At 37.5% G+C, this 16,711-nt stretch overlaps 1 protein-coding gene across 1 annotated transcript in view; it reads right to left on the bottom strand.

The window, feature by feature from the left end:
• TTC23L (tetratricopeptide repeat domain 23 like) overlaps window positions 1-16,711 on the bottom strand; it is a 66,867-nt gene that overhangs the window by 20,028 nt on the left and 30,128 nt on the right. The window contains 4 exon segments of the mRNA XM_068535223.1: window positions 512-661; window positions 4,798-4,925; window positions 13,482-13,590; window positions 15,586-15,763. Coding sequence (XP_068391324.1) covers window positions 512-661; window positions 4,798-4,925; window positions 13,482-13,590; window positions 15,586-15,763 — 565 coding nt within the window.

Below are 16,711 nucleotides of genomic sequence, written 5' to 3'. Positions count from 1 at the left end.
CCGATCTTACCTAGTCTTTAGCTTGGGCTGTTAGTATGCTGACTGGCTGAACAACTGTTAGTCACACCTCTTGCCACATCCTACTACTAGGCAATGAACTTCCAGGGTTGTCTGAGCTCCCTGGAAGGGGAATCAGTGCTCGGGTAATGATGGCTAGACAAGGTGTTCCTTATTCCAACACAACCTTTGGTGCTTTCACAAGATTCTGCTACTGCCATACCAAGTTTCCAGGATTAGGGTATTACTCTTCTAAAACTCTGGTCCAGGCACAGATACAACAAAAGTTTCTGTAGTCATATTCTCCCTTAGCACATCTAAGAATGTGAAGAATTTTCAAAAGAGAACACTTTAAAAAAAAAAGAAAAGAAAAAGAGAAGAAAAAAAAGGAAGGAGAGAGAGAGGGAAGGGAAGGGAAAACACACACACACACACCCCCCCCACACACACACATCTCCCCTCACATTTTGCTTACAGGCCTGGGAGCAAATGTAAAAAACCAGCCAGTATTCACCTTCCTTAGCAGCTGAATTGCCTTTCGGAGCTCTCCTTTGGCAAAGCAGATCCTGCCCATGTTATAAAAAGTTTCAGCCACTTTTTTACTACAGTCACCATAGCTGATGACCTGAGACTTCACTAAAGCCTTTGGCAGTCTGTAAGCCTCCTAGGGGATAAAAAAATTTGTACATATTTTTAATTCACCTGGTAATTCTGAAGGAGCACGCTGGTTGTATTCCATGAGCTTTTCAAACCTTGCGAAAAACTGAAAGAATAGAATGAATACACATAATATTTTAACCTAGATTCACCAACTGGCTATCATTTTGCCACATTTGCTTTCTCTTTAAAAAATTATATGTATATGTAATAGGTAACATTTTTATATACATATATAAATACATACACATATATATTTTTGTTGAAAATAAGTTGTGCTTAAGATACTTTACCCCTAAATACTTAAGCATGTATCTTCTTAGAACAAGAACATTTTCCTACATAACTACAATAACATTATCACTCTCAAAATTTTTTACATTGATATAATATTAATATATGCTCTGTATTCAAATTTCCCAATTGTCCAATAATGTTCTTTATAACTTTAAAAATCTAATATCCAATGAAGAATCACATATTGCATTTAGTTTTCACAATCCTTTAGTCTTCTTTAATCTGTAGCAGTTCTGCCCTTTCATAATATTGGCATTTTTTTTTTTTAAAGTCCAGGCCAGTTGTCTTTCAGCTCAACTCTCACTCTTAACTACTTACTATACAGCATATGATTTAGAGAAAAATTAAGTATACATTGGAAGTTATTTATAGAACAACATTGCTTGTACTCATTGGATTTCCCAATGTGCTTTCTTTAGAGGGAGTGAAGAGGTATAGTTATTGCTGGCACCCTCAAGAATGGCACATCACCCTCTGCCTGTGTTAACTATGTTGACATTTATAAATAGAACATTTCTTTGGAACTGGGTTGAACATGTAATCAACATCCTCGTATATGGCATGTCAGAACAAACATAAAAAGGATGTCAGTTGTTGCTTTCCAGGAAACATTGCCAATAATTTAGGAGTCTCAAGACTCTATATTATCTTTGCATTTTTCAGAATAGGAAGACATGCATGTAAGTAGATTTTCCTATTTTTTCAGTGTACAAGTCTTTCACCTCCTTGGTTAAGTTTATTCCTAAGTATTTTATTCTTTTTGATACTTTTGTAGATGGAAGTGTTTTCTTAATTTCTTTTTCAGATTGTTCATTGTTGGTGTATAGAAACGCAGCAGATTTTTGTATGTTGATTTTGTATCCTGAAATTTTTTTATATCCTGCGATTTATTAGTTCTAACAGTTTGTGTGTGTGTGTGTGTGTGTGTGTGTGTGTGTGTGTGTGTGAAATCTTTAGGGTTTTCTACATATAAGAATATAAGATCATGTAATCCGCAAATAGAAATAATTCACTTCCTTCTTTCCAATTTGGATGACTTTTATTTCTTTTGCTGGCCTAATTGCTCTGGCTAGTACTTCCAGGACTATATTGAATAGAAGTGGGCAAGAGTAGGCATCCTTGTCCTATTATTGATCTTAGAAAAAAATGCTTTCAATTTTTCATCACTGAGTATGATGTTACCTGTGAGCTTTTCATATATGACCTTTGCTATTCCTAGTTTGTTGAATGTTTTTATCATAAAAAGATGTTGAATTTTGTCAAACATTTTTTCTGTATTCTTGCAATGATCATGTGATTTTTATCCTTCATTCTGATAATGTAGTGTATCACATTGATTGTATTTCATGTGTTGAACCATTCTTGCATCCTAGGGATAAATTCCACTTGGTCATGGTGTGTGGTCATTATAATATGCTGGTGAATTCAGTTTGCTAGTATTTTGTTGAAATTTTTGCATCTATATTCATCAAGGATATTGTTCTGTAGTTTTCTTTTCTTGTAGTCTTTTCCTAGCTTTGGTATCAAGGTAATGCTGGCCTCATGAAATGAGATTGGAAGCATTCCTTCCTCTTCAATTTTTTGGGAAGAGTTTGAGGAGGACTGGAGTTAATTTTTCTTTAAATGTTTCATAGAATTCACCAGTGAAGCCATTTGATCTTGGGCTTTTCTTGTTGGCACATTTGAACTCCTTACTAGTTAAAGTTCTATTCAGATTTTCTATTTCTTCATGGTTCAGTCTTAGCAGGTTGTATGTTTCTAGGAATTTACCCATTTCTTCTAGGTTATCCAAGTTGTTGGAATGTAATTGTTCACAGTAGTCTCTTGTAATCCTTTTAATTTCTGTGGCATCAGTTGTAATGTTTCTTCTTTCATTTCTGATTTTATTTATTTGAGTCTTCTCTCTGTTGTTCTTATTTAGTCTAGCTATTCATTGGGATTGATTCCAGTAGTTCAGGCCCCTGGTTCTCACAAAGTGTGCTTCTCTGGGTAGAGTAGGCTGGCTCTTCAGTTGAACCCGTGTAACTTTCTCTTTGGCTTCCTTCTTTTTCTGATCTTTCATGCATTTCTTTCATGCATTTCAGGAATTTATCCTGGCCCTTAGAGTGCTTAATATGCTCAATATGTACATTAATCCTCTTGGCAAGAGGATTACCCTTAACTTGTTTGTTTATAACAATACCAACAGCAAGCTGGGTAACATTGTAGACTCTTCCAATTTTGCCATGGTAACATTTCTGGGCATTCCTTTTTGAACGATGCCCATTCCCTTACTGTATACAAGATTACCTTTCCTGTAGATCCCCAAGGATGTGGCCAAAGAAATAACTCCATGTTTTCTAAAAGGCCTAGAGAACATATCGTGGATGCCTCTCCTCTTTCCCTTTGTGTTCACCATTTTAAGGAATTACTGGAAGATGGCAGTTCTGGCCAATGGATCCTGTTTATTTTTTATCAGTGGCAGATTAAACCTCTGTTTGAAAAAAAATGTTATATTTCATGGGAACACAATTCCCAAATCATCTGAGTTTCTGTTATGGTCCTCTAGAACAGGCTGAGAGTCTCATCTCAGGCTTGAGGTTGGGAGAAAAAGCTCCTTTTAAAATGGAATTATCCCACAGGAAATGTGTTATAAAATTCAGCAAAGTAACTCAATAGTTATTGAGCACCTACTATGTGCCAGTTACTGTTTCAGGCACTAGGGACACTGCAGTGAACAAAACAGACAAAACCCTTGTCCTCATGGAGCTTGTTTCCTAGTAGTAAAGGTGACCTGTCCACAGTCCTGCTTGTGGTTTAGATTCAGAGCCACCTGGCACTCAAGACACTTTTGCATCTCTGTCTAGGAGCTTGGTACACTTGGTTAGAAGCAGACAGCTGTCAGGCATTGGTACTGGTGTCTTATCACAAAGTCAAGATGTTCACTGTATCAGAACATAACAAGGATAAGCTATGAGATTCTGGTCAAGTACTTTCTTGGAAACTAAATTAAAATATTAGGTCAATCCGTGGCTTTACATTAATCTTTGAAACCAACAAAAAATATTGCAGCCACTGTAAAAAAAAAAAAAGTCACAAACCACCACAAGGTTTTTTGCCTCTACAAGTGGCAATTAAAATAGAACTAAAGAAAATGTCATCATTTATAAAAATGTTCAAATGTGGAATAAAAAAAGCTTTTTCTTCATTCCTTGAAAAAAAATTCATACTTATTAAGTGCCTAGAAACTTACTCTTAAACTGGTTGTCACATGGCCAACAAGACCATGTCAGATCCACACCTGTTTCTCACATGCCTGAGGAAGAATAAAGTTGGCTTGGTCAGGTCAAAGTCACATGGGATCTCATGACGAATAAAGGTCTTCACTGCTTTCATGCTGAACTCAGTACATAAAGTATTTGAGTTTTTGAGTAACAGTTTAGACTCATGGGACTTCTAAGTAAAAGGTCAGCAATCAAAAGCATTTTCTATAACTGTTTTTTTAATGTGAAAACAAAAGTTTGATTAATAAAGAATTGAAGACCGGAAACTGAGAAGGAAATAATATATCAAGAGAAAAAGAAACTATCAGCTATATCCAAAGATAAAAGCCAATTTTGACTTAAAATATTAAATTTACCAGACCAGAGATTATATGTGTCCAGGATTTGAAGGACCTCATGTTTCAAGATACAAGAAAAATACTTCTTTTTCTTTACTAATATTGCAAGCTGCACCAGCCCTATTTTTACTGCTGGCTTTACCTGAGCCTTCTCTGAGCTCCAGTTTCTGAATTATGAGATGAAAAAGGCTGTCCCAATCTAATAAACAATCTAGCAATTACATTTATGAGTTGATAACATTTACCTGTTTTTCCCCATTTTGCACAAGCCATTTGCAAAATTCTTCAATGGTCGTCAGTGTTTCATAATCCTCTGGGCCCAATGTTGTTTGATATGCAGTGATGCTTTTTATAAAATATATCTCAACAGCATCTGCAAAAAAGGGAAACAATTATTTAAGGCAATATGCTAGCCTTTACAAGTGTCTAATTTCAGCTTTAGCTAAATTAATTAGACAATTGCATGCTTAAAGCCCATGCCTGTCCTCTTTCCAGCACTCATAAAAGCCTCAAAAAGTCTGAGATATAATTTGATGGCATATCAGATGATGTTCTGATTTTATTCTCTTGATGAAATGCATGGACTTTCTGTAGGAAAAGAAAGCTTATGTCTGAACAGTCTTATCCTGAGACCTAAAATAACCATCATATTAAACTCCCAAGTGCAACGCAAGACTATGTTTTTAGCTAAATTAAAATCTGATGGAGATTACTGCTTACCGGGGCTTCTGTTCAGTATATGTGTGTGTGGAGAGAGAGGGTGAGTTTTGATTTTCAAAGAACTTTAAATATACAGTTGTTATTGTTTACAAATTTACTTCTAATGTTGTCTTTTTTTCCAAACATAATAGATGTTTATGTAATCAATCTAGAAAATGCAGAGAAGCAAAAAGAAAATGAACATTATCTCCATACACATCACTCAGGAACAGCCCACTAACATTTTTTTTAACCACTGTATTAAGGTATAATTTGTATACCACACATTCACCCATTATAATTATACAGTCTGATAAGGTTTTAGTAAATTTATATAGTTATATAATCATGATACATGATGTGATCACACAATATATAGTCTTTTCAGGCTGGATTCTTTCATGTAGCATACTGTTTTTGAGGTTCATCCATGTTGTTGCATGAATTAGTACTTTACTCCTTTTTATTGATGAGTAGTTTTCTATCATATGGATATATCACATTTTGTTTACACATTCACAAGTTGGTGAATATTTGTGTATGTGTGTACAGTCTACTATGTTTATCCACATACTTATCAGTTCCAATTCCATTCCTTTCTGTGGATTTGAGTTACCATCTGCTGTCATTTTCTTTCAGCCTAATGGCTTCCTTTAGTATTTCTTTTAGGGCAAGACTGCTACCAACAAACCCTGTTTTTGTTAATCAGGAAGTATCTTTATCTCACCTTCATTTTTGAAGGATAGTTCTGCTGGTTGTACAATTCTTGGTTGAATTTTATTGCAGTATTTTGAACATATTATTCCACTGCCTTCTAGCCTTCATTTATCTGATGAAAAATAAACCATTAATCCTATTGTTGTTCCCCTGTACAGAGTTGTTTTTCCACTGCTGCTTTTAAGATTTTCTCTTTGTCATTCAGCAATTTGACTTTGTGTCTAATTATGGTTTTCTTTGTGCTTACCTTACTTGGCACTGAGACTTTTGAATCTGTGGATAACATTTTTATCAAATTTGGGAACTCTGGGGCTTCCCTGGTGGCGCAGTGGTTGAGAATCTGCCTGCTAACGCAGGGGACACGGGTTCGAGCCCTGGTCTGGGAAGATCCCACATGCCACGGAGCAGCTGGGCCCGTGAGCCACAACTACTGAGCCTGCGCGTCTGGAGCCTGTGCCCCGCAACGGGAGGGGCCGCGATAGTGAAAGGCCCGCGCACCGCGATGAAGAGTGGCCCCCGCTTGCCGCAACTAGAGAGAGCCCTCGCACGAACCGAAGACCCAACACAGCCAAAAATAAATAAATAAATAAATAAAGCAGCTATAAAAAAAAAAAAATTAAAAAAAAAAAATTTGGGAACTCTGGGGCCATTATTTCTTTAGATGCTTTTCTGCCTCATTCTTTCTCCTCTCCTTATGCAGCTCTCATTACGTGAGTGTTGGTACATCTGCTATTGTCCCACAGATCTCTTATGCTCTGTTCATTTCTCTTCAGTATCTCCTATGTCTGTTCTTTGGATTGGATCATCTCTAGTGACCTACTTTTGAGCTATTTCTATCTTTTCTGCCATCTCAAATCTGATGTGATCATTAACATATTTTTTATTCAGTTACTATATTTTAAAACTCTAGAATTTCCATTTTAGCTGGTTTTTAAAAGTAGTTTATATTTCTCTATTGAGATTTCCTATTTATTAAGTAATTTTCATAATATTTTCTTTTAATTCTTTGAACAGTTTCCTTTAATTCTTTGAACATATTTATGATAGCTGCTTTGAAGCCTTTGCTAAATCCAACATCCAGCCCACTTACAGTCAAGTTCTTTTTCTTTTCTTTTCTTTATTTTTATTTCTTTATTTTTTTTGGCTGTGCTGCTCGGCTTGCGGGATCTTAGTTCCCTGACCAGGAATTGAACCCAGGCCCTCAGCAGTGAAAGCATGGGGTCCTAACCACTGGACAGCCAGAGAATTCCCTAGAGTCAATTTTTCTGAGTCACAGATTCCTGCCTCCTTGTATTCTTGTCTCTTTTTTGCTGACAACTGTACATTTTAGATAATATATAGGAGCAATCACAGATTCTGATACATCTTTGTGGGATTTTGTTTTGTTTTGTTTTTAAACTACAGAATCTGTCTCCCCCATGGAGCTTGGAGGCTAATGTCTTTGCTCTGGTGTTATTTTTGTGTGCGTTTGTTTTTTGTTTTTGTTTTTGATTATTAGACTTTTTAGAGCAGTTTTACATTCATAGCAAAATTGAGTGGAAAATACAGAGATTTCCAATATAACCCTGCCCCCAAATATGTACTTACAATGGCTAATTTTGTGTGTCAACTTGACTGTGCTAAGGGATCCCAAATAGGCTGGTAAAGAATCATTTCTGGTGTGTCTGTGAAGATATTTCTGGAAGATATTAGCATTTAAATTAGTATACTGAGTAAAGAAGATCTACCCTTACTAACATAGGCAGGAATTACCCAATCCATTAAGGGTCTGAATAGAATCAAAAAAGGGAAAAGGAAGAGCGATTTGTCTCTTTCTTTTCTTGAGCTGAGAAATCCATCTACTCCTGCCCTTTGGGCCTTTGGGCGCCAAGACTTACGTCAGTGGCCCCCACGTCCCCCAGTTCTCAGGCCTTTGGCCTCAGACTGGGATTTACACCATCAGCTCCCCTGGTTCTCAGGCCTTCAGACTCAGACTAAATTATACCACCAGCATTCCTGGTTCTTCAGCTTGCAGAAGGCACATTGTGGTACTTCTCATTCTCCATAACCATGTATGAGCCAATTTCTACAATAAAGCTCCTCTTTGATATCTCTATCTATGTATACTGTTGGTTATGTTTCTCTGGAGAACTCTAACACAGATTTTGGTACCAGGAGTGGGCTCAATAACTTGGACTCCCACTCACCAAGGCCAGCCTGGTTATGGCCACTGTGGTCTATGTCTTTCATCCTCTGTTGAGTGATCTGTATGTAGACTGGGGGGTACATTTAAAGCTCTGCCACATTTCAAGTCTCCTTTGCTTGTTACTTTCTGCTGGACTCTCCAGTGTCCCCTGCATGTGTATGTGGTTTCCCAGTTGGCCAGGGATGTTGGAAAGCTCATCTAGCCTTTCTATGGCTCTCTCATTTCAAGGTTCTTCCGGTTAAAATTTATGATTGGCCTGCGACTGACACCAACCAGCACAGCAAATTCAGGCTAACAAATATCAGGCGATCCCCAATTCATTTCCTACTAAGTCGGCCACTTTTATCTGATAAATCTGTAGGGTTTTGCCCCTTGCTCTAAACTGAGTCAGCGGTCTCCTCTGCCAGCAAAGCTGCTGGTTCTCTTGGCTAGCTCCATGCTGATAGAATTGCTATTCTCAAGGACTAAGCTGGGGCAGTGGATGGACAGGAGCAGCCCCACGCAAGATGCCAGAAAGACTCTCTCTTTATCTAAAGCTCTAACGGTTTTTTGAGAATGATTTGCAATCTGTTTGCTGCTTATCTATTTCCAGTGCACTGAAATGGGTGTTTTTGATCATTTTATTTAGTTTGTGTGTGTGTGTGTGCATTTGCTGTGTATGTTGAGAGTGTATACAGACCTCTTTACAAAGCCACAGCCAGAAGTCTCTGCCTCTGTTTACATTTTGATGTACATTTTGATGCAGTTCTACTTACTTTGCAGTTCATTTTTCATGTTTACATATATGTAACTATAAACAGTAGTATTTTCTGTGTCCTAAAAATGCAAGTTATTTTTTCCTTAATGCTGTTTTTTAAAATTAACCTTCTCTTTATTTATAAAATCTGGTCCTTTTATTTATTTTATTTTATTTTAGCCACGCTGCGTGGCTTGCGAGATCTCAGTTCCCCGACCAGGGATTGAACCCAGGCCGTGGCAGTAAAGCCTGGAATCCTAACCACTAGGCCACCAGGGAACTCCCAAAATCTAGCCCTTTTAAACACTACAAGAGTCTATCTAGTTAATATACCAAATTTTCCTTTCATTTATTGATAAGGTTGTTTCTAATTTTTCACAATTACAAATACTGCCACAGTGAACATCCTTATACATGTTTCCTTTTCAATTTTACTAGATATATCAAATTGGTTCCCCAATTTCATATCAATTTACACTATCACTCCCAACAGGTATGAATGAGCAGACCTGTTTACCCACTGTCTGGCAAAAGCTAGATATTTTCAAATTTTTAAAATTTTCACATAGGATGGGTGAAAGCTTGATCTCATTACAGTTTTAAAATATATATAGTTGTAAGATGTGTGACATCCTGCCAAATTGCCCTTCAGGGAGTTTGTAATCAAATTGTTCTCATCAATCACAAATGTTACCCTTTTTAAAATGTTGACAATTTGATAGAAGAAAATTGGCATCTTTCCTGTTTTATATTATTTCTTGATTATTGTAAAGTAAATGTAAATTTTAGCTCTTACATTTAGGACAATGATTCATTTTGAGTTAATGTTTATGTACAATATGAGAGTGTTTGGGGGGTTTTTTTGGTGTGTGGATACCAATTGTTCCAATACTATCTGCTGAAAAGACTATCATTTACACATTGAATTGCTTTTGCACCTTTGTCAAAAATTAATTGGCCATTAATTAATTAAGTCTATTTCTAGACTCTCCTTGTGTTCCAATGATTCTGATTTCTGTCTATCTCTTCACCAATACCACTCTTGCTAACTGTTGCTTTAGAGGAAGTCTTAAAATCAAGTGGTGTGATTCTCTCCAACTGTACTATTTTTAAAAATTGCTTTAACTTCTTGGTTTCTTTGCTTTCCCATATAAATTCTAGAGTCGGCTTGTCTATATTTACAAAAATTGCTGCTGGGATTTTGATCATAATTGCATTAAATCCATAGACTGATTTGGGAAGAACTGACCTCTTTACTATATGGAGCCTTCCAATCCAAGAACACAGTGTGTCTCCATTTATTTAGGTCATCTCTGACCTCTTTGATCAGGATTTTGTAGTTTTCAGGACATAGATCCTGTATATATTTTGTTAGATTTATACCTAAGTGTTTCACTTGGGAGGAGGGGACCATTGTAAACGATATCTTTAAAAATTTTGGTTTCCAGTTGTACCTTGCTAATATAGAAATATGACTGGTTTTTGTGTGTTGATCTTGTACCCTATGACCTTGCGAAGCTTAAACTCACTTACTAGATCTAGGAGATTTGTAGATTCCTTGGAATTCTAGATTCCTTGGCCAGTCATGTTATCTACAAATAGAGACCATTTTATTTCTTCTAAGCTGTATGTCTTTTTCTTGCCTATTACACTGGCTAAGACTTCCAGTACTATGTTGAGTAAGAGTAGCGAGTGAACATCTTCCCCTTGTTCTTAATCTTAAGAGGAAAGCATTCAGTCTTACTGTTAAACATGATGTTAGCTGTAGGTGTTTTGTACAGGCCTTTTATCAGATTGAGGAAGTTCCCCTTCCATCATGAAAGGATGTTAAATTTTGTCACATGCTTTTTCTGCATCATTTGACAAGATTCAGGTTTGAATACTGAACCAGCCTGACATTCTCAAAGAAAAAACCTCACTTGATCATGGTGCATTATTCTTTCTTTATATAGTGCTATATATTTTGTTGAGGATTTTTTACATCTATGTGCATGAAAGGTATTGGTCTATAGTTGGTTTTTTTGTTTTGGTTTTGTTTTTTCTTCCAATGTCTTTGCCTGATTTTGTTATCAGGGTGATGCTGGCCTCATAAGATGAGTTGCGAAGTAATCCCTCTTCCTCAATTTTATGAAAAGATTATGTAGGATGGGTGTTATTTCTTCTTTAAATGTTAAGTAGAATTACCCAGTGAAATCACCTGGGCTTGGAGATTTCCTTCTCAGAAAGTTAACTACAAATCCTTTTTTTTTTTTTTTTTTTAATAATTAGGGTCTATTTGGGTTATCTGTTCATCTTGGTTGAGTTTGTTTTTTATTTTATTTATGGTGTTTCATGACAGGCACAAGTCTTAGGTCTTTTTATAATTAAACCTATCAATCTCTTCTTTTCTGGTATATCTTTGTGTGCTCAGAGAGTTCTTTCCTCCAATTTTTAACTTCAGTACATTTTATTCCAGTACTGTACTTTCTTCTGGCTAATTTATATTTTTTAGTTTTGATGTAAAAAATAATAATCCATCTGGAATTTAGTGAATGCTAGGAGGTGACGATCCAGATTTTCCTTAAAGTTAAAAGTTTGTTTCCAAGAAAAGACTAAGGTGCCCTTGGAATCTCCTAACTCCATAATCATAAACTTTTTCTCATCAAAAACAAATTTTACATATTCACAAATAGATTAAATTTCTTAATAACCATAACTAATTTTTTTTTGTATTTTTTGTAATAGATTGGAGTGTAACTGCTTCACAATACTGTGTTAGTCTCTGTCATACAACAAAGTGAATCAGCCACATGCACACACACATCCCCACATCCCCTCCCCCATGAGCCTCCCTCCCACACTCCCCATCCCACCTCTCTAGGTATAGCAAAGCACCGAGCTGATCTCCCTGTGCTATGCTGCTGCTTCCCACTAGCTATCTATTTTACATTTGGTAGTGTATATGTGTCGATGCTATTCTCACTTCGCTCCAGCTTACCCCTCCCCGCCATGTCCTTAAGTCCACTCTCTAATGTCTACGTCTTTATTCCTGCCCTGCCACTAGGTTCATCAGAATGAGTCCAAAAATTCATTCACGGAATTTTTTTAGATTCCATATATATGTGTTAGCATACGGTATTTGTTTTTCTCTTTGACTTACTTCACTCTGTATGACAGATTCTAGGTCCATCCACCTCACTACAAATAACTCAATTTCATTTCTTTTTATGGCTAATACTCCACTGCATATATGTGCCACATCTTCTTTATCCATTCATCTGTTGATGGACATTTAAGTTGGTTCCATGTCCTGGTTATTGTAAATAGTGCTGCAGTGAACACTGTGGTACATGACTCTTTTTGAATTATGGTTTTCTCAGGGTATATGCCCAGTAGTGGGATTGCTGGGTCATACGGTAGTTCTATTTTTAGTTTTTTAACGAACCTCCATACTGTTCTCCATAGTGGCTGTATCAATTTACATTCCCACCAATTTTTAAAAAATCAAATATATAGATGGAGCACAAATACTGTGAGTATTCACAAGGACATTCTTTAAATGAGCAAGAGGATTAGCTAGAAAACACAGAATACGAAGCTTCAATTAACATTCATGCTAAAGAAAACAATATTCAAAATATCCAAATAATTTCTGAAAACTAAAAAAAAAAGTTTATTTAATAACATGGGGGAATACAAGAGTGGAAAAAAGTAGGACACAAAGTTTTCCCTATAATATCCTCCCTCCCTCCCTCTCTCTCTCTCTCACACACACACAAACACACACACACACACACACACACACACACACTTTTCCTCTCTCTCTCTTTTTCTCATATATGACTGGAAAATAATGTCCACCAAAATGGATTACTTTTATAAGCAGAGAAAATCAACATTTAAAAAATATTTAAGTTACATTCTTTACAAATCCCCAACTCCTCCCGATAAACCACTGAATACATTCGTGTCCATTGATTGGATCAAGCCGGGTGAGCATGGGACAGTGTCCTCCCTTACCAGATCCTTTGCGTCTCTCCCAAAGCTGCCCACTTTGAAAAGGATGACTCTGCCTAAGGAAGGACTACTGTTGCATGAGTTCATGACTTGGCTTTCCTCTAGAACCCCCAGTACCTCACTTTTGAATATAAATCAAGAAAATTCTAGCTGCTACAAACATTCTCTCATATAAGCCAGAGGAAGAGTCAAGGAGGCTGAGAGTGGAGGAAGATGAGGGGAGGAGCCAACGTTTTTCTCTTTTATCACTGGACCTCCTCACTAACTGATACATCTCGGGTCACATTCATAGCGTGGAGGATTTCTGCTCTTTATGCAGGTGAGTTTTGCTGAGACTCTAAGGGAATAAAGGAAATGGAAATCAGTTGATCTTACTGGTTTTGATGTTCCAACTAATTTGGGGAGATAGGATTGTGCCTAAATTCATGCTTAAATGATTTCCTACAAAATGGTAGCCAGTCTTATCTTTCCATCACAGACATGAATAGCTACTTATAATCTGTCCATATTGATAGATAGACCATTCCATTTGCCAATGTGCTTCCCTCCTATGACCGGGAAGTGTTAATATCTGCAAAACCACCTCTTCTACCTACCCCTGTGTTGGGCCTCTCCAGACGTGGCATCAGCCTTGGCTAGTAACGCGCTCGCCTCTGCAGCTTGGGGGCTGACTTCAGTGAACAAAGAAACACAGATAGAATGGCCCTGGAATAGAGAAAATCATGACCAGCTAAGTACCCAAATGACAGTGTTTCACTGTGGATTTTATAGTAGCTCTCATAGAATTGTTAGTTGACTGAAAGCTGATATGTATATAATCATAGAGTTACGCGAGAGATGAGTTTGAGTCCCAGCTCTGCTACTTCCTAGCTGTGCGTCTTGAGCAAGGAATTTTACCTTCATATGTAGAAGGAATATTTAGTTTCCATTGATTAGGGTTTGGGAAAGATTAAATGAGATGGTGCACGCAAAGCACCGGGCACAGTACCCTTCACATGGTCAGTTCTCAATAAATGTCAGCTATGATTATTTTTATTACATTTCATAGCAGAAATAAAATCATAACTTTAGCTCAGCCTCTCAAAGGCTCAGTATCAAAAAAAAGTCTAGTGAAGCATGAATCCTAGAGCCATACTTCGTGGGTTCCCATCTTAGCTCAGCCATTTACTGTAACATAAGGCAAGTCACTAATTTCTCTGACTATAAAACAGGGGTGACAAAAATAGTATTTATCACAAACAGTTGTAAAGATTAAATGAATACATGTAAAGTGTTGGGAATATCACCTGGAATGTAGTAAGCACTAGAGAAGTACAGATTTTATTATTATTATTATCTGAACTGAAATGGAAGGAGTAACAATCTGGAAAGAGAAAGAAGACAGAAAACATCCAGTCCACACGCACCAGCAAGAGAAGAGCCACCTGTACTTCATTTGTCACAGGCCAAACACCATGAGGTGTTTCAAGGAACTCCAGAGATTATCAGACAATACTTTAGAGCTAAGACACTGTGCAGAGTTGTTATGAGTACAGGCTCTGGAGTCAAATTTTCTGAGTTCAAATCCCTAGAACCCCACTTGTTAGCTACACAACTTCAACTGAATTAGCTATAGTTCTTTGGGCTTCAGTTTCCTCATCCTTAAGATAAAAAAAAAAAAAAAAATGGCACTTACTTCATATGCTTATTTCATGGATTAAATGAATTAATATATCCTCAAGTGCACATGGTAAAAGCATTCCATAAATTTGAACTATTATTTTTGTTGTCATTAGGAAACACTGATTATTTATTGTTTTATCCATTCTGATCTGATCTGACCACTGCTTTAAGAGAGTCTTGGACACACCAGATTGGCTTTCTCTGTAAGCAGTGGACTCCCTGCTTTCAAGGCAGCATTCCCTAACATCTCTCCATTGTGTGATGTTAATAACCTTGGATTTTTGGATTGTCTGCAATGCCTTTTCTTCAGTAGCAGACTGTTTTCACATACACTGTTGGATGGCATTACACCTTTTCTGTGATACAGGAAATCCAGTACTGTGATCTGTTTTGGGTTATGAGAGATACCTGAGGCCATGAGCATGGTTCTCATTTGAGGAGAGAAAAGGTGAATTTAACTAGCAGTTTCAAGGGACGTTTCAAGTACATGATACATATAGTGCCCTACTCTGTTTCCATTATGATAAACTCATTCCTTTGTATGTTTAGTTTTGTTTTCCCCTCTGCATTTGTCAAATTACTTACCTACAAGCAAAACACACTTATGGTGGTTTAACCATAAACTTTGAGATACAACCAGCTAGACTAGTTTAACGGACAAATGACGGTATTGCACCAAAATATCATAAATTTTCATTTAAAAAGTCCTTTGCATTTGCTAAAGACTTAAGTTCAGTTGCCCCTAAGGCCTTTTTCCCTGGAGTAGACTTTCTCAGCTCCCTCTTCCCAGCACAGACAGACGTGAGGGAAGCCTGGTAGGGGAAATGCTGTCTTAAATCAGGTCACACAGCAGATAGGCCCACTGTGAGTCGTTGTTCTCTGTCCAGGTCATTTAAAGTTGAGGAAGGTCTCTTGTGTGGATCTGGAGGAAAATCGATCCCATCCCCTGTTCTGAGAAGCCCAAGCGTCCCTGGCCCTGGGAACTGGGCCTGGGGCCAAACAAGCCCACCTGACTGGGGCTTCAGCCAACCCACCTACCTGCTGCAAGTACTGGACGGCCTGGTCATGGTTCCTCCTCAGCTGCTCGATCTGAGCAATTTCCTCGTAAAGACCAACCAGATCTGATGTCCTATCACCCTTAGCAGCAATAACATTGTCAATTGCCTTTTCAAAGTATGCCAGAGCTAGGTTTAACCTGCGGTTGGCCAAGGGGGCTCTATAAGAAAAGGGACAAGAATGGAAAGTCACAGAGAGGCCACTTGCTTTGTAGATGCAAAAGGAGCTGATTCTAAGAACTAAATGATTTGGCCTTCATAGGCCAATCATCTGAGTGGCTGGCTCAAAACCTAGCCTTGTTGTAAACAAACTCCTACTAACCTGCATTTTACCCAACAGATTCCACTGACTACCATTCATCAAACCCATTAGTATATCATGCAATAGTCTAATTTTATAAAAAAGCAAATGGAAAAAATGGCTTCCGGCAGTTCATAACATGGGATAATTTACCCGTAAACAAAGACTTTTAAAATCAAAATAAAATTTTATTACCTCTGGCTCCCTCTCTTTTAGGCCAAAGCAGAGGTTTTTCTGTGTTTGATTTAGTTTAGTTTATTCCTCCTCAGTTAAAAACGAGAGAGGATAGAGAAAACAATGTAAATATTCCCCCACCAAAAGGGGACGGTTAAATAAATTATGGCACATCATACAATAAAATACTTCAGACATTAATCATGTTTTCTTTTTAGACTAATATGGAGAAAAATTTTAAATGTGTTAAGTTCAAAATACAGTTATAAAACTATACTTAAAATATAATCCTGATAAGACCTTCAATATGGCAGAGGAGTAAGACGTGGAGATCACCTTCCTCCCCACAAATACATCAGAAATACATCTACATGTGGAACAACTCCTACAGAACACCTACTGAACGCTGGCAGAAGACCTCAGACCTCCCAAAAGGCAAGAAACTCCCCACGTACCTGGGCAGGGCAAAAGAAGAAAGGAAAAACAGACACAAAAGAATAGGGATGGGACCTGCACCAGTGGGAGGGAGCTGTGAAGAAGGAAAGGTCTCCACACACTAGGAAGACCCTTCGCGGGCAGAGACTGCGGGTGGGGGAGGGGGGAGCTTCGGAGCCACGGAGGAGAGCACAGCCAC

The sequence above is a fragment of the Eschrichtius robustus genome, chromosome 2 (genome assembly GCF_028021215.1).
Source record: "Eschrichtius robustus isolate mEscRob2 chromosome 2, mEscRob2.pri, whole genome shotgun sequence".
Classification (NCBI taxonomy): Eukaryota; Metazoa; Chordata; class Mammalia; order Artiodactyla; family Eschrichtiidae; genus Eschrichtius; species Eschrichtius robustus.
Note: the sequence above shows the minus strand (reverse complement) of the source record. Positions and strands in the feature narration are given on the sequence as shown.